This window comes from Apteryx mantelli, chromosome 6, assembly GCF_036417845.1.
Source record: "Apteryx mantelli isolate bAptMan1 chromosome 6, bAptMan1.hap1, whole genome shotgun sequence".
In the NCBI taxonomy this organism is placed as follows: Eukaryota; Metazoa; Chordata; class Aves; order Apterygiformes; family Apterygidae; genus Apteryx; species Apteryx mantelli.
In genome coordinates, this window is record NC_089983.1 from 46446297 (window position 1) to 46471296 (window position 25000).

General features: G+C 39.1%; 1 protein-coding gene and 1 long non-coding RNA gene across 13 annotated transcripts in view; both read right to left on the reverse strand.

Annotated features, from left to right (window-relative positions):
- GTDC1 (glycosyltransferase like domain containing 1) overlaps positions 1–25000 on the reverse strand; it is a 195259-nt gene that overhangs the window by 36391 nt on the left and 133868 nt on the right. For all 12 annotated transcript variants that reach the window (XM_067299402.1, XM_067299410.1, XM_067299407.1 and 9 more), the window contains one exon: positions 12–380. In XM_067299402.1, the coding sequence (XP_067155503.1) occupies positions 12–380 (369 nt within the window). The remainder of the gene's footprint in view (positions 1–11; positions 381–25000) is intronic.
- On the reverse strand, positions 2598–4796 carry LOC106498469 (uncharacterized). Its single transcript, XR_001294979.2, has 3 exons — positions 4778–4796; positions 3410–3484; positions 2598–2651 (listed from the first exon to the last, which is right to left on the reverse strand). It is a non-coding gene; the product is annotated as an uncharacterized lncRNA (long non-coding RNA).

Here is a 25000-nt window from a genome sequence, read left to right on the forward strand (position 1 = left end):
TCACCACTTACCACCTGTGAGGCCAGACAACATGCAAAGGTCTCTGCTGATAGCCCGCTCCACTCAAGATATTACAGGGGTTAAAAGTCAGATGTTGCTTATCTCCTTCTTGACAAGGATTTGTACTTTCGGATGCTCCAGCCTGGCCGGGTTTCTCCGGCGTTGCTAATGGGGAAGGAGGCCTCTCCGGTTGGGTGGCAGGGAGTCCAGGCTGGCCTTCACAAAGTCCAGACTCGAGACGCACGCCGCTGGCTTTCATTAAACCTCCCAGCGCTCCGCTCTGCTGCCGGGGAGGCAGACCCTCGCGCTGATAAGCATCTCCAGTTCTTTTAACACCGATTAGCTTTTCCAAACGGGCAAGCTTATGTTCTGGCATGAACCTGTGAGCAAAAAGAAGAAAAATTCCGTTTATGCCGGATTTTGATTTCGCCCGGTGATTCTTAACGAGTTAATTTTAAATGCAAAGACAACCTGGTTAGTAGTTTTCATCAAAGCAACAACTCCACTGGCATTCAGGAAATGACACGTGTATATATGTTTAGCGAATATGGTGCCTGTGAAATATGTCAGATTCCCTGGCTGAGAATCCAAAGGTCTCCATTAAGCCACAATTAACGCACAAGGGAGGACAAAACCATTTCCCTGCTAAACTAAAAAGAAGCAAACAGCTCTGGGAAGTAAAAAAGCAATTCCGTTTCCTTAGCCATTAAAGTCTTGGCATTTTTGCTGAGACTATGGATAAGGTTGCTAATAAATGCCAAATGCAGGGGCGTTCACTATAAGATCAATCCTGTCCAAGTCCAGACCAAGAGTAGCAAATTATTTCATAGAAGGTAAATGAAAGCTGACATAGAAAGACTAATAGTACTGGCCAAAGTCTAATAATATGGGCCAAATATGTACCTGTGGCATGGAAGTGAGTCTTCTTTAACCAACTATCATTGCCCGATTTCTAAAATGGCCATTTTAAAAGAGATATCACAAATTACTAAGAAAAAATCCCTAAGGGAAAAGGATTTGCTCACACAGTGGGCTGACGTCCAGTTCGTACTCTTTTCCTGGTTGACATCTAAAATAAAGCTACGTGGACCTGCCCATCACTCAAGATACTGCGTTCTGCTCCAACACTTGCAAATTGAGGAGGCCCCAGCGGCAAGATACTTACTGCGTTAGAAAATTGTACTTGGAGCACTGCATACCAGTAAAAAGTGCGTAATCCCCAGCGTGCCAAGGCCGCTGCTGGCTCCTCCCGGCACCTGCAGAAGCATAATGCAGCAGAGCTGCTCCAGCCCTTCACGAAAGGAGATGCCACGTGATCCCTTCCCAGGAGGAAAGCAACCACCCTTGGTTTTTTTGGAAAAGGTGTGAGTACTGAGCATAGCTAAGGAGGGGAAACTGAGGCAGAGGTATGACGTGACTTTCCCAAGGTAACGCTGGCAGTACGAGATGCGCCACGCTCCTCAGTTTTGTACGCGCTGCAGAAAACCCGTCCCACCAGCAGGAGACATCTGAGCAGAGTTATATGCAGGACACTCGACTCATTTTGTAATATGTGAAATGTAACACTTTATGCAAATCTAGCTATATTATTTGAATTAAGGTAGCGATGAATTATGGTCCACGCTCAGGAGATACTCAAGAAGCGAAACTCCTTCGTTCAAACATGACTCCTCTAAATTAACATAGAGAGCACTACACGCACGGCCATCATGGGATCCTCACTCTATACCTCAAGTTAATTTACCCAAATACTATTATTTACTTACATGCCTTTCAGTGTGATTATGGTTCTTCCAGATAAGTGGAGACATCTGAATTTTCCGTTTCCTTTTAATTTCTGAATGTTTACACACTATGGCCTGTTTATTGAACTGTTTACTAAAGTGAACACTTGCTCCACTTTATCAACCTCCTCCACAGTTCTGCAGAGTTTTACTCAACCACAGTAAGAGTTCATTTCGGAACGGGGAACAAATTGCTTCTTTAGCTGTTTGTCAAAACAAATATTCTTAAATCCTGGAATCATCCACTTTACTCTGCAGCATCTTTAAACACAAACAGACCCTTCTCTTTGAAATTATTACCAAAATACAAACACACACACACTACGGGAGGTTTACTGCACTCACACACTTGACTAATTGCTCTGAGGATTTTTCTTCAATAACCCCTAAATCCCCTTTCCTAAGTCAGTATGCTGCATAGCTACTCCATTTAATATGTATTCTCTGATTCGGGTTGCTGCCCCTTGGCATATTATTTTTACGTTCATCTACATTAAGCTGTATTTTCTATTCACTGATCAAATCACCTACGAGATCTACATTTTTTAACTGCTCTCCATTACTTGTCCTATCTACTCTGTGGATGCAATCAGAAAAGTTCAATCACATTCAATAGCCTCATCCAAATCAATTACCTATATTATAAACAAGAGAGGATCCCAAATGAGTCTCGGAGTTAAACCATTTCCATCTCAATGAATTAGCCACCCTCAACCAATTCACAGACTTTAATCACCTTTACGAGTAAGGTCCTTCACACTTACAGCCAGGCTGTTGTTGCTAATAGCTTTTAGGTAGAATTTTATCAAGTGTCTTCTGGAAATCAAAATCCACATGTCCTGCCCACGATACTTTCTGAGGAGACACCTAAGAAAAAGGTAGCAAGTTCACACCCAGCAAAACACCACAGAGAGACCAGACTCCTGCTCCGAATCACGTTTTGTAGGACTGAGGCACGTGGGTGACAGTCTAAACTGCTGAATTACACACCATCGCTGGGCGGTAGTGTCTCCTGTCCAGTTAGGACACCAAATCAAACCTCCCCAGATGGACCGTTAATTTTAGATCACCTGCTTATCTCTTGTCTTCTCCTTCGGAAGTGCGTGGGGGGAAGCAACAATTCAAGAAGGACAGTCGACTGCCATTTGCAAGGAACGAAATTTTATAACACCTACAGCTTTTTTTTAAACTACTTCGCATCCCTGTGAGGATATATTTTTACATTTTTACGCATGGGAAAAAGCTGAAGCAGAAATAGGTTTAATGACTTGCCCCGAATCACAAAGCCCGTGACTGAATTAAGGGTAGAAGCAGGAATTCTTCATGCCTAGCGTTTCCCCTCAGCAACAAAACCATCTTTGGCCTTTTTATTATTTCACTGGTTTAATGTCTTTTTACCCATACTGTGTCCCACTTTGAGACCACGGCAACCATCCCGGCATGTTGCAGAGCACCGTGCTTGTGTCTCTGACGGCTTCGGTGCTAGCCCAGAAATGCTAGTCCAGGCTAACAGTACACAAGAGACCCGGGGAATCGGCTATTCATTCAGTGCTTGTGAACTTGGCCAAAACATTTAGCTGGGGTCACAGTTTCCACATGTGTAAAGCTGTAATTAAGGAAGCCACCTGATTCTATGAAGTCCTCAAGAGCCCGCTGCTGGGTATGGCACTGCTACATCTTCTTTTTGCTCCTTATTCCTCCTGATAACAGCACAAAGAGATACAATGCTATGCAGTTCAACGAAGTCCTTAAAAATGAGAAGGTGCGAGCCAACCTTAGATCCTGTTTACACTACGGGAAAGACCAAGGTAGGAACTTGGTTTTGGAACTGATTTACCAAACCAAGTTGAACTAACAGATTTTGAAAAATCATCCCCAGAAAAAGAATCACTTGATGCGTGAGAGGCAGGACTACCTAGGTACGCCGTCTCTTCCTGTCTTTCTTTAATCGCTCAGCCAATCGTCCATTCAATGCACCATTCCTGCTTCTGAAGAGGTTTTTTTCTTAGTTTCCAGTCCTCATAAATCTGATCTGTCATTGCAGAATTTCTAATAATATTAGATAAAACTTCACCGATTTCTCTCTGGAATAAACTATTTAATATCCTTTATTTAAGACATGTGTGTGCAATCAATTCTGCGGTATTTACTTGTATTACACACACAGTATTCATCATCTTGACAATTTTTAAAAGTTTTAGAACACCATTTCACTTAACAGTTTAAAAAAAAAGATTTATTTGATGGTTAGCTTTGGAACAAGTTATCTGCATTAACTTCCATTGTTTTGGCATAAAGTAGTTCTGTATATTTTACTAACAACAGTGGAGATATGATAAAAGATGTAGGCAGAGAGCCATAAACTGCTCTAGTTGGAACCCACAATATTCATGTAAAAGCATTAATTCTTTTGGACTTTGATTGGAGGACATGACTGGGTTCAGTCACTTGAATTTTACTACACGACTATGTATAAAATGTTGTACCTGGATATAACAATTTTAACGGCAGAAAGACCATTGTAAATCATATACAGTATAAACTTGTCCACATGATTGGAATGATATAATGGATATTGTAGTCCCTAACCACTAGCTAATGTTCTTTATGACACTTAAATAAATGACCTGAAAATAAACGAATAGCAATACCAAGTCCTCTAAACCAGATCATGTGCATTTCCCAAAAGTATGCTGGAGAAGGACAGTGTCTACTTAGCACATTTTTTGTGTTTACATTTTCTACAGAACACTCTTGCTCCAGCTATTCCATTTTTCCTCTTCCAGACTCATATTAGTTTTTCTTTTCTGCCTCCTTCTAAACAGAATCATCTCTCCATCCAGTACCTGCCCAGATCTCGGTCATTTATAAACGCCACGAGCACGCAGGATTTCTATATTGCCATCCAGCCAGGAATCTCAAAGACAAACATAACTTGAAATCATTTAAGAATCGTAACAAAACTAGGAAATAAAAAACTAGCTCTACTTTACCGAGGGACAAAATAACATGCAGGTTCAGCAAACTGTCCAAAATCACTAAGGTTGCAGAACAGCCAGAATTAGCCTCTGAATTCCAAGATAATGTGCCTAAAATATGCGTTCTTAGCTTCTGTTTTATGTTGCATATATAAAAAAAAAAAAAAATCAACGAATGGTTGTGCCCTCAGCCTCCGCTCTCCAGCCCTAGATCTCAACCGTGTTGGCATGCTGAAGCCGGGGCACTTCTTTCTTCTCTGCCAACTAATTACTTCTGGGCTTGTTTGTACAGAGGGTGTCATCAACGTTAGCGATGCAAAACTGTGCTCCAGCGGTTCGTTCGGAGACAGTATCTGCTCCCATAAAGATCATCAGAGTTCCTGAAATCCCTGTCTAATTTCAGAAGATACAGCCGCAGAGAGGCTGGATGCGGAATAGCAAAGATGGGGTAGGAGGCTGCTGGGTGTCGAACAAACCTACGTTTAAGAAAAAACCTAGTGAGCTACAGGAGCAAACGCGTAGGATTTAGTCATTGATAAAGATACATCCATTTTTCTCATCCTTAGCTACACAATGTACACTAATCATCTATAAAAAAATGCCACAGTATTCTATTTTTAATACGGGTGTTTTTATTTTTATTGACTTGATGCTGTGAAATCTTGCACATGTGAGATTTTCCAGAAAACATATCACCAAAGCCTACAAATATTGCCACTTTCAACAGATACAACAAGGTCTTTTCCCTTATATTTTAAAAACATGTAAAATGTTTTACTTGTATGAATAATTCACTTCTATATATTTAAAAAAGACAGTTTGAAAAACTTAGATTTCTAATTTTAATATCATGACTTGTTCTCAGAAACTAAAAGTATTTTTCTTCTTTTATTTATTCCGATTTTTGAGGCTCTCTGACACTTAACAGACAATTTTAAAACTTTATGAAGACCCTAAAAACAGTAAGTCTTGAAAACTTTTCGCTTGCTGCATCCTGCTTATAGGTGTTTGGTTAAAAAGACAGAACGATGGCTTAAAAATTAACTAAGTTTATACACCCTGAAAATTCCATATACTAAAAGTCAGTTTGAATTTCAATCTGAATATCTGCCATTTGGACTGCCAGACTTTTTACTCTCCCCAGTCTACATGGCATGCATTTTCTTTGCATTTATGCCACGAAACCCCACTTGCAGGAAACGCATGTACTTCTCCTTAAAACAGACGTGCGTTTTCCCTAGCTCTTTCATAACGTGTTGTCCTGCTCCATTGTATGTGCTTATTCACAACTCTTCATTTGCCCTAACGAAAAATTACTTATGGGAATTGGTTTCTTTTCGTGGCACCAAGAGCCACTTTGTGCACTATTTTATTAAAAACAACAACAAAAAGAGAATGGAAGGATGATGATGTCACTGTCAGATGAATAGAAACCACATTAGAAGGACTAACTGAAGCGCTGTTTTAGGTTAGATCGAATTATGAGGGCAAGTTTTGAGTCTCGTATGCTGTTTAGAAGAGCCGTTCTCAATGAGGGGGAATAATTTGTAAGAATGGACAGAAGCTGAAAAAGTATTTTAATTCTGAAAAATTGGCACTTCTGTACCTTTACTTAGATTTGCAAGCAAACTTAAAGACAGCTCTGGAAGTACAGCAGATATATATATATTGCCATTAAAAGGGTTAGAAATAATAAAAGAACATAAGATAAAGAGCTCTCCAAAGGCCAAATACAGGAGGGTCGCTTGCAATGCCAGACAGTCACGATCAGATATACGAGCAACCTACCCCAGGCCTCGGAGCTGCAGCAAATACACTGGAGAGCTGCCGCGTTCCCTTTGGCGTTGCTGCACAGGCACGGTGTAACTTCCAATTTAACAAACTCATTGTCTGGGAAGCTCCTTTGTCTTCCTTTAAACACAATCACAAGTTTCTCCTTGCTAACTGTAGTATTTAGCAGAATTTATGTGGCCTAAAACACTACAGGGGTTCTTGAACAGCTTTCAGGTTTCTAACACCGGGAGCCCATTGGGCTCATAGTTGTTGCAATAGACAGTGATTTTGCGGTGACAATCACTGCAATAACCAGGAAAATTCTACCTTTGCCCCTTCTTAATTTCTGCTGGAATTTATCCTGTTCCCACACTAAATTTGTTTCCACATTTACTACAAACGAATGCAAAACTACACAACCTGTATCGCTGGTCAGGCATTGCACAAACACCACAATTGCACGGGCAGTTCTGAGCTTTCAGAACTTTGTCTGTTCTGTCCTAAGAAAAAACAATGGTCACAAAAGCAGTTTTGTTGAGGTCAAACTGCAACAGACAGCAACTAAATCAGTATACACTTGGTTTTTATATTTAATGTTACAAGTCACCCAACAGTAGTAAAACTGATGCATTTGTATTTGCTTACTTCACAAGAGATTGCATCGAATCACAGAACTGGGAGAGTAGGTTTTTTCTTGATATTTTTTCTGTGCAACTATCACATTTTGCTATACAGCAAAAATAGTTGTTCAGTGTGGTCAGGTGTTCCAAAGCTGTGCTACGGTTCAAACCTAAAAGCTTGAAAGAAGATTCCCAATTAATATTTAGGGATGCCTCATTTGATATTAGGGTTCAGTGAAGTTGTCACATACTCTCCATGATCTAATTTCACTTCCTAGTGTGTAGCAATGGTTGTAATTCTTCATTCAGAAGAGGGAAGAGATTACTTGTCAGCAGTAATCTCCAACACAGATAATGCCATATAAATATTAGGGGCTTATAAGCACGGACAAGGATTAGGAGCAAAGAGAGAGAACAGAAAGAAAACTGAGCAGAGCCAAGATTAAGCACTGGGAAGGGAGCGGCAAAAGAAAATACAAGGTCTGCGGCTGAGCTTGTCTTCCCACAGTAGAATATATGTTTTCATGGGTAGACTAAGCAGGGTTTACGGAGAGATTTGGAGTGCTAGCAGCATCTCCCTGTATGCGAGGTGGAAGGTACAAGAAAACAGAAACATTATTTGAGATAGGTAATCACTTCCCGTTGTCATAATCTTCTCTGAAGTATCCTCTTTCCATGACATGAGAGAAATACGGAAGCAGAGAACCACACACGTTGGAAGGAGCAGGCAGAGATCTCAGGTCTAACCTCCTGCTCAAAGTTAGATCCCACTAGACTGGGTTGCTCAGGGCCTCGGCCAGCTGAGTTTTGAATAACACCAAGGATGGAGACTTCGCAGTCTCTCTGGGCCACTTTTCCAGTGTTTGATCGCCGTTGTGGTGATTTTTTTTTCTTGTATCTAGTTGGAATTTCTCTTGTTCCAACTTGGGTCCACTGCCTCTCGTCCTTCTACTGCCCACCTCCAGGCACAGCCTGGCCCCATCTTTCCCTACGCCCTCCCATCCTGTTGGTGTAGACAGCAACAAGATCTGCCCCCAGCCTGCTCTTTCTAAGGCTAAACAACACCAGTTCTCTGGGCCGCAATTCATATGTCCTGTGCTGCAGCACCCTAACCATCCCCACAGGTCTCCGCCGGACCCGTTCCACTATAGTCTTCTTGCGCTGGGTGGCTCAACACTGGACTCAGGACTTCAGATGCTGGACCATGCTGCAGGTACTGGACACAGGCATCTTCTTCCAGGCACTCTGACATGAAGTGTGTAATAGGTGTTGCTGCTAGCAGCTTGCTGGAGGGACAGCACCGTGAACGATAATGCCAAAGAGAGCGAAGGCTGACAGCAGCTGCAGAACTTCTGCCTGTGGACCCACATCCTGGACAGGGAGTGAGAAGATGGGCATACAATGTATGCACCAGGATGGACACAGGGAAATGGAAATCACAAGCTCTGACTTCCTTCTGACACATCATCCAGACTATCGCTCTTCTGGCTACAAATCAGGCGAATGCAACAACCCTTGTCAATCTAGTGGCACGGTTGATAAGCGGGCAGGATACAGAGATGCTCCCAGAGAATAAAGGCTGGATGGAGATCAACCACAGGCAGTTGTTTTTGACTAAGTGATAAGTAACTTGGTCCTTCGGATGTGGACAGACGATGAGGTAGGCAAGAGAGCAGAGAGATCAAGAGTAAAGAGAATAGAAGAGAAATAGGATAATTCTCACTTTCCTCAAACCACATCTTCCACCTAGTTTTCCAAATATATTCTGAGCGAAATCCCTCAATATCTAGTATTTGACACTGCCAAGAAATTTCACTTTTTCTTAGAATTTACACTTTTCTTTCCAATCTAGTTTCAGTCTGATTCAACAATGCTCCTACTGTGCCAAAGATGTCCAATCTCTAACTCTACACTGAATATTATATTTGAATTTCTAACATTAAAATTACTGCTTAAGATGCAACTATATAGCATACATACTAGGTGATCAGGATTTTAACTGAAGCATCCTGCAACCCTAATTCCCCCCAAAAACATGGAAAAGTACCATCTTCTAAAACATGAGCCTGCAGTGAGACTATGCAGAACAGGCACAAAGGCAGGTGAAACTAATACAAAACACGGTTCTTGAAAATCCCTGCTTGCCTCGTGTTGATTCCTCTGTGCTGCTACTCCTTTCAGACAAAAGCATACCTATTCTAATCCAGCGCTTGTGCGATTATTCCATGTTGTTACGTATCTACTGTTGACAAATTACTTCAGCGCTATCTCAATCACTTAAGATCAGCAAAAAAAAGTCAGATGGTGATTACTGCACTTTAATACAAGGAAGGTGACACGGGGCCCACTGAAGTCATAGGCAAAACTCCCTTTGATTTCAGAATATCACCGTAAATATATTCTTTCTGAGTTCACATCTTAAATTCCCTTAATCACAAATATAAGAAGCTATGCAGAGTTATAATTTCTAAGAGCATTATTCTTAATTAAAATTTCATAATTTGAAAATTAATAACTTTGAAAATTCCCCTGAAAAATGGTAAGGAGCTACAATACATATTTGATAATGCAGATGAAAATAACTTATGCATGATTTTGTGCAAGATGCAAAAATAGTTTTCAAAAACTGTAGTTAAGCCAAGATGGGAATCAATACTTTTTAGAAAAGTAATTTTCTGTATTTTTAAACATTGGACTGCTACACTGACATTGCAAGGTAGTAGACACACTTTTGGAGCAGTGAGAGCCACCTTGATAATGACTGACAGAACTTCAGAAATTGTTGACTTAAGTTTGGCTTTTGCAGAAGTTCAAAAGAATGGATTACACTGCGGAAAAAAAAAAAAAAAAAAGCTAGGCTTCTAAGAACTGCAAGGTTTTTAGGGTTCTATAGTATCCTAAGGGATTGCTCATGTTTATTAGTGCTTACTTAAGTAGAAAAAAAAAAACAACTCAGCTCCTGAGTGCTTATTTAGGAAATGCAAATTTCACATATAGCTCCAGACAATACAGTATCTCTTCTTGCTAAACAGAGTTGGAAATGGGTGCTTGAAAACTGATATTACACCTTAAATCATCCAAGCTTCTGCTTACTTCATTTTTTTTTAATTATAACTAATACCAGGATCCTGTAGCATATAATTTCCTGTTTTGTGGAAATCCTTCTAATCAGGATATTTAGAATGGATGTCCCCTTTAAATAGACTGTTTTGTAACATACGCAATGCAGAAGGGAGTGCTATCATAACACTTCAATAGTTAAGTGACTTTATGAGAAAAATACTTCCAAATGTTTCCTAAAACCTTCCAAACCGCACCAAAGAACATTATCGTAATATTATGTTTCCCTATGGCCTCCAATATTTAAGCTTGCTATTCTCGAAATGATACTTGGATGAAAAATCCAAGTTTATGTAATGTATAAATTGTTCCTAAAAGAAAAGTCGCCTTTAAAATTACTCTGCGTAGATGTCAGATATTTTACATTTTCAATAGCGTTGCTGTATTAATTGAACAAATAGCATTCTAGCGCTTTGGGCTGCACATGACCAGCCTGTATTTTAAAGCTGAACAGTCACTGTGTGATCTTATTCATAGCAAATACTGAAAACAATAACTGTCCTAAATGATTACATATCAAGTTTCGCTTAATAGATATCCATATTTCTTGCGCAGTATACATAATCCATATAAACTGTATACCATATATCAATAACATATTCCAGCGAATCCAGCATCAAAGAGTTCGTTTATAGGAGGTTTTCATTTGACTCGGGGTTGTAATGTTCTGTGCAAGCATAAGCTAACCATTTCACTGATTTTGCCAGCAAGCTGCTTTTTGGCAGATTATTGGCAGTACATATTGGCAACAAACTAGTGCAACTAAGCCCGTCTTATAACTTACAGGTAAATAATGATTTTAATAAATTTATGTAAAATGTTCCACTCGCTCACATCTGTTTTTGATAATTCATTCAAGTGCGCAAATGCAAACTTCTGCGTGTTTCTCAGGCAAACACGTAGTTCACCTTAATTGTTTAACACTTTTTCAGGTACCCCAAGAAACAAATACGCAATGAAGCCTACTTGCACTTGAAGGCTCAGCTGAAGTAAACTAACATTATCTGAAAAAGCCAGAGAAACGAATTAAAAATAATGATCTTGTACACACAAAAATCTAAAACACATTTTGTCAAGAATACAACAATGAAGTAATAAGAAAAACACAGGACTACGGTACAGTTATCTCGGCCACAGGGCACTGAAATCGTAAGGTCCAGGCATTGGCCCCCGAGCCTGAGGACTGTGGGGCAGCGCAGAGCCTTCAGCCCCTACCCGAAAATGTGCTACTGTATTAAATAAATTGGTATTTCCTGGCACTACAACTAAAGGGTACGTGCATATGCATTTGCATCTCAGCTAGGCAGCGTGGTTTAGAGGAAACCCTGAGCTTTAAGTTCGACTTTGCCAGCGTCTCATTGTCCAAACACCAAAAGTCTTTCTTCATCTCTAAAACTACAGTGGCAGCATACCTCTGCCATGTAAGGATTAAGGGTTTTTTTCAGAAAGCTCTAAAAATGTTATTACTACTAGTAGCACTACCATGAAAGGAAAAAAAATCCTTGGACCTCCTTTTTTTGGTATAAATCAGCATGACTCTCTGATGCTGGTTTAAGATAGCTGAGAATCTGTCCTTTAATGTGCCGGTACCAGGAAACTGCCGCTGCATCCTGGTGGCTCCTTGCAGAGTCTACGCTGCCAAATTCCTGCAAAACCTACGTGGCCCGTCTTTGAGTTACCTATTAAGGCACATGGCCCATCGCTGAGTGACCTACTACGATAACTCAACATGAAATAAAACAAAAATATTAAGGACTGTAAAACAGGAAGAGGAATAAGCAGTTTTTGTAGGAAAAAGGAGGAAATAGCAGCAATATCAGCAGCACTGTTACTGCAGATGCGCGTTTGCTGGCACGTACTAGCACGGCGACATTATCTGCAGGAGAACAACGGGGAAACCGGTGCCTCCACCCAAAGTTTGCTCCACACAGGCTTGTGGTACGGTTCGAGCTAACGATCCGCTGGGGGGTGGAAATGGCCATTTTGAACAAAACCACACTTAAAATCGGAACAAGCCCGCCAGAAACCTTCTGTGGAGGTGCAAAGAGCTTGGCAACAACTGCTCAACCCAATGCCTTGCTTCAACAGCCCTAAAACACTAACGGTGGTGCACCGTGGGCTCCCAAATCCTTCCGCGCTGATCACCTAGAAGCAACACTCATCCGTGTTCAGTCTGTGAAACAGATCACCATAATTAGTGGAAGCGACGCACTTTGACGTGTTTTACGTAGCGAACGTACACGCCCATTCTGCTTGCTGATATATTTCAAAGTTTTATTTAATAACTGTTTTAAATGGGGTTTGCAATGAACAGGGAACAACTGCAACTATTAAGCGTCAGATTTTATTTGCGCCCAATTCAGCTTAGAACTTGCTCACAGATTTTTAACTTTTATTCTTTTACGGAGTCAGCAGCTTAGGATTTTGTAAAGCTTGGCAACACGGCTAAAACTCAGTGAATTCCTGTTGAGATCTATTGGATGTGCTGGTAAAACTCTGTATTGCTATAGTGGACTTGCTGTTAATTTGATCTGCTTCAAGGATTCAGCATCCTTCCAGCACGTTATAGACCTAAGGGCATATATTTGTATTGTTTAAAGGCAGGAAATTCTGTGAACTGAAATGAGAACATATCCCTTTTGCCTTTATGGACTTTTGTTATTTTCTCTTCCTTTTGGGGTTTTGGAAACAAAAGCAGTGAAAGCTGAAAGTTTGAACAATAGCAAATTACTTTTGAGGAGGGAAAGAAAGTAAAATGCTAACTATACTTTTATAGCTTTATTCATACACTTTGTATATATGCAAATCAGACTTATCCAGGCATCAGAAAATACTATTTTCAGCAGGGCCTTAGACTGCAACAGCATCATACTGTTATTGTCATAAAAGAACACGGACTTTGCTGTTTTATTTTATTATCATTCCTTTACTACCTTGTATTAACTTGTACCCCACTGACTTCAGGACAGAGCAGATTTCGTTTCACGCTAACCACAGAAGCAGGGCAATCATGTTCTTATTGCAAGGAGAGAAACTAATAATCTTTATAACTCTTTAACTTCTTGTCCATCAGACCCCTACGTCCTTCCATCAATTGATGCAAAAGTACTTCTAAAAGTACAGATTTCGGGGCCCCATTTACACTACCAAGACATACAAAAGGAGAACTGGTGAGAGGTGAGGAGGGATGCATACGTTTGACGGAAAGGAAGAGCTTGACAGATACTGCCTTTAAGACAAGTACAGCAGCAAACTCTCTTATCGTGGCCCTCTACTAATTAGCGCAGGGCCTGGAAGCGGAGTAGCTGCGTTCGCAGGGATATCTGATCTCAACAGGATGGATTATTCTCAGTGGAGCACTGCATGAGTACTCAAACGAGCCTGGTTAGAGCAGATGAGGTATCTTTAGTACACCCAATAAATTATACTGTAATACTCGTAAGTCTAAGAATAGGGTATTGTACAAGAATAGGGGAGAATTTACTACCACTTAACAGGTTACCCTGCATCAGCTGAACTACGGTTATGGCTCTCACGAATACTCTTACCTCGTGGCAGACCACAAGGATCCAGCTAAGCTAAGGCTGCAGCAAAACTTATTGCAGTACAGCTCACAGGAAGCAACCTCAGCTACAGTAATATCAGCAAGAGTCTAAACACTTACCCAGCACTTGCACAGGGCTGCTCCTCGCATTAGGCGTACAACAAGCAGGCTGTTTCCATCTAATAAGCTTAATAGCTAAATATAAATGACAGTGGGATGTAAAGCTTGAGAGAGACATTTGACACCCAAGATACTGCTTGGCCACTGGATTTCTTCTAGCTAGTGTTTCTTCACACTCGCTAATCCCTCTTCCTGGACAGCAGTAATTATGGCATTGGTGGCCTGCAGGACTTGGGTTTATTTGCTTTCATTTGGCACAGCTCTTCATGCCCATCTAATCTGCTCTTGGAGGTTACAACAACTGAAGCAGGGATCACAAAGAGGCACCATCAATCATCACAATAAACGCAACTCAGCTGTTCCGACGCAGTCAAAGCCTACAGTGCAGAAGAATCTTAATAAGAGATTTGAAAGAGCACGAAGAAGCGGCTTCACTTTGAGTAAGTGCTCACAGTAACGACTTCCAAAGAAACACTACCGACCAGCAGCACAGGGTGAATAAAGAGATGAAAGGTGCCCACGTTCATCTGCAGATTATCTGTATTGCAGACCTCTACATAATAGCAAAGGGGATCCATAATTACCATCTGCAGGACTTTACTCCTTCTTCCAGAGGTGGCCTCTGCAGAAACAGAGAAAGGCTTGGTGCCACCCCATACATTACCTGCCTGCTGGAAAAAGCAGGGATCCAAACGCTAGTAGCTAAAATAATCACAACTACCGCAACTAATGATTTGTTCTTAGGGTCATGTAACCGTGCATGCTGTTATTCAGAGCAGACTAATTTAACAGTTTTGCCTACATGGTCAAAGAACTACTAACATATTTTGTGATGCAGCAGCATACAAAAGTTTATGTCACCTAGTACGCACGACTCCCTGTACATCACCTGTTTACTGATCCTGCTTACACCTTTCTTGGTTCTCCTGCAAATGTAATTAAGGATTTTTAAGAGAAAAAAAATAACTAAGTTAATGAACTACACCAAAAATTGGCTGTGTCACCATTTATTAAAAGTCATGATAAATTATAAGGTCCAACTAAAAGGAGCAGATGCACTGTGTGCTAAGTTGTAGTTGCAGACAGAATTTTTTCTGCTAAGATCAAAAGAACAAGGTGTTCATATAAATGGCATTTTATTTTGATCCTATTATTCTATATGAGCTAGAAGAGAGATCAAAGGAAAAAACAGCCAGGTTTCACTATTAACACTTAACATAGCTCCAGTTGGAAAATCCTTTCCAGATTGCTAGTGCAATTTAAAGCCCAGCACATTTTTGTTGTTCTGTTGTGCAATATACCTGAAGGCACTGTTTTGATTCCTTGACCACCTCCTTCATTGTGGAAAATTGCTTCTGATATATATTTTTTCAATTATTTTCTTTTTTATTATAGCAATCTCCCGACACCCTGAGTTTGGGGACTACACTGTTTTGGGTTCAATCCACTGTCACAGAGAGACAGTCTTTGCCCTGAAGTAGCGGTAATATAATAAATAGTGACTGCATAGAGTAGTAAGGAAAATCAATCCCGTTGGAGTCCAATCCTCAGCTTGGTTCAGCCCCTGCCACTGGCAGTTCCACTGGAAGCAAAGCATACCAGTTTCAGCTCAGTATGTAAATGAAACCTAATGGGCCTTTAAAATATGTAAGGGCTCCTTCTGATAGTTGGCAAAAATAAACAGGCTTTAATACGTTATATTGCATATTATGACCTTATCTAGGATTGGTACTACTAATTAATAGTTCTATTGCCTCTCTCAGAACCCAACAGTGTTGCAAAAAGAAAAAATAATCATAAATAATGTTTCTTACAAAGCCAAAGTATACTAATGCGTTTTAACATGCATCTTTTCTTTGCAGGTAAGTTTCTCCCTGATGATTCAGTAATTTATGGTGGACACTTCAGAATATCACTTTCAGTGAAATTCCTCCACCTGCAATGAATATTCAGCCCTTTTGCAAAGACTGCAGAAATCTGCTAACAAATAGGTACAGCTTTTGAGATTACCTTGGAAAAATCAACGATCTAGCGTGCATAAGGAAAAAAAGAGTGCATATGTCCCTCTTTCCTGCCTTTCCTCCCCCTCTCCAGTTGCTATTAAAACATTCATGTTACAAAGTCGTTCCAAAGTTTATTGTAAATGCCAAAAAGTGGGCACTGATCCCACATGAGCTGGCTCAGTTATGACCTACCATCTTGAACATATTCATTTTATTCAATTCAGTGCCAGGAGTTTTTTTTTAAAAAAAAAAAACTTAACTTTTCTCTAATAATGGTAGATTGTACAAATACAGCGAGATAGTAAGTCATGATTCTGGGAACTTGTTCAGTGAATGATAAATGCATGCAGGTGAGCTGTAGCCTAGAATGAACATTACAACTACGAGTTAAACTAGACAAAACATCTCATGCTCAGTCAGAGTATGTTCATATTACACATAGCAGCCAGCTGGCTATAAATCCAAGAAGCAAGCTGGAAATCTTTAGAGTTTAAATGGATGAATACAGATATAAATGGAAGAACAGTGCTTTGTCATCATATGAATGACTTTTAACCAAAAAGAGTGGAGTGCTTTTATGATGGCTTTCCAAAAGAGTAACCTTGCCGAGATGAAACTAAAGAATAAGCACAATGATTTGAGCATTCCATTTTTAAATTGTATTTGCTATTGTGTTTTGAGACAACCAGAGAAGTTGTATTCTGCCTCTCTGAACAATTACAATGTGGGTTTAGATACAGGTATTCTTAGTGAATAGGACACGAGCTCTTCAATAGTACCTTTGCAGCTGATGATCCATAAACAGAATTACTCTATTAACTTATTTCAGATTTAAATTACCACAAGCTGGGTTGTAAGAACCTACGAATCAATTTTTTGCCATATTTCCAACTCTACATAATATACACTATAGTCTTCTGTACTCCAGCCATATGAGTCACTGAACCTATGGCCAATTCTCCAAACTGTGCACAAGCCCTCTGCTAAGCCAGCACCTTCCTCTCAGGCACAAAGGACAGCAAGGAGAGATGTTCTTTTATATATATATATATATATATATATATATATATATGTATATTTTGATGACAAGCAGAGCTTTCTGCTATACAGTCCCAAGAAATGTCCTAAGAAGTTTTCAAAAATGGATGATTTTCTAGAACTCTGGTTATAGATTTACCCCACTTGAATGTTTGCTTGCTCTTTCTTCACTCCACCTAAAGCAGATATAATTCCCCCTCTTGAACCCAGCATCGCAGTTCAGGTTCTTACAAGACACTCTGATCAACCCAGAATTCAGCTAAGCTTTATAATTACAGGGAAACTTCACGTGGATTAACTATGTTCACATACATATTTTCAATTAAAAAAAAAAAAAAGCTTCCTTGATGCTTAAAAGCAGCTGTAAACTCATGGTTTTGATGTGCTCACTGCTGACAGAATCAGATGGAAACTGTAGGAAGACTGATAACAAGTTTGCTCCCCAAAACTTTTTGCCTATTTCTCTGAACTGACTGAATGGGAACTGCGAGGGAAAGAACAAAGATTTGCTGTTCTTTACAGTCACGCAATGAAAGTGTAGGTTAAGAAAGGAAGGAAGTATTTGCAGATTTCAGATATTTTGTGGACCTTTGTTGCTTTTTCCTTGCATTCAGATCTAATCTCAGCTCAAGCAAAGAGCTGGACTTTCATGTTCTGCAGTACTTCAGTACTACAAAACTCAACCCACTTTGACACTTATGCCAAGATGGACTCAAGAGCCAGATTTTAACTTCAGCTTTCTATAGGCATTTACTCATGCTTATAGATTAAGAGAAAATGTTTTACCAAGAAGAGAAGGCTTAAAATGATACTTCTGAATAAATTAATAAAAATATTTGACAATTTCTTTGTAAGTTCACAGTAGAACATGCCTGCAGGATAGAAAGACATAGCTATAACTTTTGAAAGAAAACTGAATAGACAATTTTTCTGTCTCCTTGTCTTCCACATCAAGTATGTCAGAATCAAGTGATATTTAAGCACTGCAAATAAGAAACAGTGAAAACTTCTTTAACTTCTATAAAAGTTTTTAATTTCTGATACCAAACATACATATGTACATACCTCCAGTTCACTGAAGTTATCATTAATAACTACTGGAATATTTTTAGAGGTCCTTTAAACAAAACGATCGTATTCTCACTACGATTTTGAATGAGCAATAAAATGTGTTTGGTTCTTTAGCTATAATCAAGGTTCAATTTTGGATTATTTATCTGAGGTGGGAAGTCTTAAAATCAACCGGTGTTTTATAGAACTAATTTCTGGGGAGAAAAAAAAAAAATTAACAGTTTGAAGGTAATAAGCTATTTCTATTATAACTGGCTCTGATTTGGAGGTAAGCTGCTTGATCACATATATAGGAAAGACTGTATGATTAATTCAAGAGGTACCAGTACTTATATGAAAGTATAAACTCCCCTAACCCTGTTTTAGTTTCATGATGCTGCTGCATCATCTTTGGTTCCAAGAAACAACTTCTTGTACAGCAGCATTTTATCTTGCATATCTTTACCTATTGTCTCTATTAGCCAGACCCTTTTTTCCTTTCCTCTCCAAATCAAATGTTTCCTTACCTCAGGAAAGCATTGCATCCTAGTTATATCAGACATTTATATTTTATTATGCTCTTCCCATGCATACTGAAAGCCTATTGCAAAGGTCATGTGAAATGCTGAGCACCTTCCTATCACACGGAGTAAAATGGGATTTGAGCATGCTCAGCGTCTTGCAGGAGAAGGGCTCACAGCATGATGTGCCCGTCAAATATCAAATTTGCCAGATAGTACAAATATCAGCAATAACTGACATTGCAAGCAATTCTGAACACAGACTGGAAAATATCTGGCTGTCAGAAGTGTTATGCGCCAAAACAGTGTCAGGGAAATTTCCAGCTCTCACAAGAGCATTCAGCTAATTCTTGATGGATCATCTGTAGCTTTCAGTGCTTTCTGGAAGCTCTTTCCTCCTCTTCCTCCATTGTTCATTGTGAAGAAAATAGGAGATGAAACTCTCCAAAAAACAAGAACAAATACACATTAACCTTAAGTACCTTGGGCTTTGGCAAAGAGGGAGATCACTGGAAAACTTAACTTTTATACTTGAAGTCGAGGCAAGTAATGGGAATGAGCAAGAAATCAGGGACTATGGTCACCAATATGTACCATTTATGTAAACTAGACTGTTAACTGAGAACCAGCTTTCAGAGTATCTTAAGAGGCCATCATCTTGCTACTGAAAAACACTCACTGTTCTCTGGTCAAAGTTATTGAATAATAACGGTGGAAGAAGATACACATGCAGCACCATCAAATGGACCCAGCTAACAGGTAGAAAAATATAAGGACAGTGGGCATTGCCTGTGTCGGGGGACCTCGGCAAGACTGGAGCTGAGGGGAGATAACATACCTAAAGGCATGTAGGGACCTAAGCGTGAAGAGGAGATTTGACATCAATATGACTTAATCGCAATCGTATGGTTCATATCGTTGCTTAGGGTCATAACAAGGCAGCGTAAACCACTACGGCTGTGGTCAGCTCTCTCACCACTGCATTAAGTTACAGTCTCCAGGATGACAGAATTTCATCTCTTTTTTTTTTTTCTTCAGCTGATCATCACCACTCTCCTAGTTTTCAACCATTTCTTTTTCCTGTGCATTCTTGTTTACCTATGGCTTTTCCTCTTTATTTTATTTCTGCTGAAGCTACCACCATGAGGTTCAGGAAGGGAAGTCTTCACGAACATTTTTGTTTTTCCTACAAGCCTCTCCTTAATATATTTCTTCTTTTTATTTGTTCAGTGCCCAGCAATGACTGATTAAAAAAATAAAGTCCTTAAAAATAAAACAGTGATAGATATTAAAGATGAAACTTAATAATTATTTTGCTATCAAATGGTCCAAAACTATCTGCAAATACATACATAGAAAAGGTCTACATTTGTCTACAAATGCATTCCTTAACATTTTTTGATCATTTTCTTTCGATAAGAATTACCAACTTACAGTTTTCAGTGTCTTCTAGGACCTTATTTCTTGAATTTGTATAAAGGATGAAAAGTATATATAAATGCATAAAGAGCAGCCAGGAATACATACAACGGTCCTTGTGGAAATAGTGCAATTAGATTTAACGTACCAAATACTCAAATTACTTCTGACATTTGGTCTGAGTTGCTTCAGATTTTGCACCTATGAACAATAAAAAACAGTGGTTCTCAAGGAGACTGATTATTTTCTTTGCAATATTTTACCACAGACCAGTTATTCTCTATTTCTACCAGATCTGACAGCATTCAAATGTGTTGGTTTTGCTGCACACTAAACTAGAAACATGATCTCTACTTGCAAACTACTCTCAAAATATTTTCTTCTGACAATTCTCAGCAACTATATTCAATAACAAGCACGACTATTGAACTTTTAAAGTATTAATGTTCAGTAATCTTCCTACGTTTACATATTGCAGCTGCAGGATTCAAATTGGCAATAAGATTCTGCAAGGCCATGATCGCTCCCATAGTTTGGATGCTTAGCACAGCCTTTTGTGATATTTAATTGCCACTACTTTCTCCTCCTTTATTTCCAAATGGTTGATTCACAGACTCGGTCTTCAAGGAACCACTGCACTTCCTGCAACTCTTCCTTAACCACAGCCAGCCCTTTGCTTGACCCCATCTTTAATAAATGTACGACTGAAGAGTCTCAGCTAAGAAACATATTAAACCTTATGAGAAAAGAGTGAATAAACCAGCACTTAAAACCCAGAATCATGACAAAAAGCGTTCCAAATCATCCAGCAGCCATTGTGGCTTGTTAAGAGATGATGATGAAGGAGAGTCACTGCTAAACAAGATAAAACTGTTGTTAGATTTCTACACTTTGTTATTCAATAATAACACAATCTGTAGTCTAGCATTCGACTCTGAGTTACACACAGGACATAACTGATGCATATCAATAACTGAATAAAAACAAAAATTCAAAACCTGACAGGTATACTCTACACCAGATACTCTTCATTATCTGTTAGTTTTAAGTTAGAAATTGCAAAAAGCTAAATCAGCAGCCTACCAGTTCACCCAGAAAGAGAAGCACCTTATCAGCCAGTCTTTCTTCTCCACTCTGATGTGCCTGGAGTTCCCCCCAACTCCTCCGAGATGCCTGTAGGGTCCACCTCACCCCCAACTTAGATATATGCACACAGGAAGTCTCACAGTTGCTGAGGTTAGCTTGACTACTCACATATTTAAGGTTGCATATATACATTTAACTAACTTTTTTAACAGGGGTAGAAATTCTTTTTGTTGCCTTCATTTCCCTCATTTTTCAGAAAGACTGCCTTGAGCTGTTCTACTTTCTGCTGAACATCCATCCATATGAAAAGAAGTATTGATGATCTTTGTTACATGCATGTCAGATGGTCACCTGCAGTGCCGCCTAAAAAGTAAGGTTTGGGGGAAAACAATAGAAGTATTAGAAGCAGAAGAAGGAGACGGAATAAAATGCCCACCTCTCAGAAGACATCAAGCACCTTAAAAAGAAAAGCAAAGAGCAGAAGGGCAGTGATAAATTCTAGCCCCACTCCAACAGAAATACAGAAAAGAGCTTCATATGATCTCAGATGCTGACTGAAGGTCACATCAGGACATGGAAGAAACAGATGACGGAAATGGCTATTTCAAAAGGTCTGAAGTTTTCCGATGCTAAATTTATACTTGATGCTTAGAGTGAAGAGCGTAACAACTATCTTCCTGAGTTAAACATCCTCAGCAATAACAGCATTGAACAAATGGAAATCTAGTGTCCAAGAGTCAATATGACTATAGAATTTTCTGAATCAGCACACAAATTAAAAGAGCTGAAGCTACACCCAAGGAAAAATCAGATGCTCCTCAAAACAAAGAAAACACCTAGGAATACTTTCTACAACTACCATATTTCATTTTTCCAGCAGCCCCTGCCCTCAAACCATCCATCTGATATGTAAGCCGGGAGCCCTCCTAAAATACACATCGGTAAGGGATTATTAGACAACATGAGATTCAAGGCAGGCCTCCTATCAAACAATTATCTGGGAGATTACCCTATCCTCTCAAATAATACCCTAGTCATATACATCATTCATTATTTCCAGAGAAGACTGCTGCATTACAAGACATCCTGGTGTAAAAACACCAACTACTGAGAAGCTGCAATGCAAACAGAATGCAAACATAGCAGCATTACATTTCCACAGTCCTATCACTCTTGCATTGCTGCTCACTTCATCAACAGCTTGCTTATCACCATTTGTAATTTATAATATCTCACCCTCAGTGGACTGGTTTCATATTATGAAAACAACCAGTCTCAACACCATCCTTCAGGAAAAAAAACAGAATTGTTTATATCAGAAGCCTGGACTTTTATATATGTATATAATACGGGAGACTTTCTGAGCAGCAAATTATAGAATCATCCTGTAGTAACTAAGAACAATTCCCACCCACAACAATTCCAGATCCTAATGCAAATTTCATTGTTTTAAAGAGTGTTTTTTTTAAAAAAAATTAAGCTCTCTATTTTTCTGCATGTTAAAGTCATTAAAAAAACAAACAAACAAACGAGTATTTCATTAATCTTGAATAGATTTTCTTGGAGCTATGGTAAAATACCATAGCTGCATGAAACCAACTACAGGAAAAAACAAAGGTTTAGTCTCCATCGTCTGCCCTTATTCCCAAGCAGAAAGTAACATGGCAGTGATTCCTGAGCTTTTTAGCTCCGTTCTGTCACAAATGGTAGAAGTAACTCCTGGTTGTATATCATTCTGAAATGGCTTCAGTGCTACCATTAAGGACCTTTGGCTTAATGGCTAAGACAAATGCAGGAAGCCTCCTATTTCCAGCTCTGCTCTTTACTAGCTATTGCTTTTTTCAACAGTCCCTTGATCTCTCTGCAAAATACCTGCTTATTTTGCCCTGTTGCCAAGAACAGCAGTACCTGAACTATTCGGTGGCTTTCTAATGTTATTGTAGCACAACCAATAGCATCAACAATAAAAAATACTTTTACAGAGCAACATCCAGTCTTTTCTAAAAAAAAGTGTCTCCTATGTATAGTGTTTACAATGAGCAATAGAAAATACTGTTTTTAAAATCTGGGAATGTAGTCTTTGTCAAAAATAGCTCTAGAATTATTTGCCATTAGTTATTCATTACAACTTAGAATCTTTATCTAACTTGGAAATTCAGACTTCAGTATTTTCATTCTGAGTTTCGTAGTATCCTAAATTGTTTAATCACTTTTTCCAGGAAGAAATACAGAATTATGTGTAGACACAGTAACGGAACCAATGATCTTCCATTTCTGAAGTGCTCTAGTTACCCCAAAATAATAAAAATACATCAAGACAGCAGCAAGAAAGCAAGTGGACAGCTCTCTACAGCATTTCAATAATAAACAGTATAACCATGATACTTCACCAGAATGTTCAAAAAGTAAATTGAATGGCAGCATGATTGCAGTGGTTCCAGTTATGTTAATTAGGCTGAATTCATGGTTCATTGGTGCTGCAATTATGCTGCAAAGAAATGCTGCAAGCATGCTATCTCATCCCACTGCAGCCTGCTGAGTATGCTGCCATTATTCTTCTTGTGGCAAAAAGACTTTCTAAAGAGATAATATGTAGTAGTCACATTTATACTTACACCACACAGTTTACAAAGACGCAATTAGATAACTGCATTTTGATACTTTCTTCTTTTACAGATTTAATAGGAAAAATATGTTTCCAAATTCATTGACCAATTTTTCAGCATGCTTTGCTTTGCCAATTTGCATACTAAGCATACAAATTATAAGCCTTATTAGCCCCATTTTAAGCATGGGGTAAGTAAGATAAAGAGGTAGAGAGAGCTGCCCAAAGTTATGCATCTCCTCAGTGGAAAGAGCACCCAAATGACTTCTGTCTTCTGCTTTTTATGACATCTCCCAGTTGACTGTTATGTACGGGACATAATGCAGGAAGCACATCTCACTCAAAATGCAAAACCTTCTGCTGTGAAAGAGTTTTAGTAAGTGACAGGTTTGTCTTCAGTGTTTCACTTTAACCAGGGCTGCAGCCAACGTGTCAGGAGGAAGGAGGTCTTCAGGGACTCATGCAACTGGGCTAAGGCTCTGCCAGGTTGCTATAAACTTCACTTTTCAGATCTTCAGCAAATACCCATTACGTACAACTAATTCAAACAAATGACCAATTTGTGATATGCAAAAGCAAACAAACCATCAACTAGAAATTAGTCTGATGACCAAACTTATCTTTTAACCCAAGGCATATTTAAATCTATATACTTGCAGCGGAGAAAGGAAGTGTTCCAGTATTATTTTACTTGGATTTACTTTAGTGACTACTGTTATGTGTTCAATGTGTTATTCCTGATGATTAGACACATGTTAAATATAGCTATAGATGTCCACACATAATGACCATTAAACTGCTTTGTATTTTTAATATCAATTTGGATACTAAGATTCTTTAATAAGCTGCAATATTGTTAGACTGAGCCCAAGACTAATGAAAGTAGTAGTTATTTCAGCAGTATCAGATTTTTATTATTAATGTTTCCTTATTCTCCGAGAAATTTTTGGTAAAGGAAGCTTTTGTTGCCTGTTCCTTAGCAAAAACAGGTGAAGAAAGCATTCAAAATATTAAGAGAATGAAAAAATAAACCACATGAGGACTAAAGCACAATATTTAAACTTGTATTAGGTGGAATTAGGTGTCTAAATAGAAGCTAGGTCACTAACCTAAACAACTCTGAAGAACTAAGTAGCCTTAGATCCTAATTTCCATTTTCAGAATTGACTTAAGCATTTAAGTTTAAGTCTCATGAGGGACCAATGGTGCTTAAGCACCTAAATTTTTCAAAATTTAAGCGGGTCTTTAAAAAAAATTTGATACCAGCCACTTCAAAGCTGGGTCTCAGAACTCGGAGATGATTGAGTTTCCGTAATACAATTACGGGTATAATGCAGCC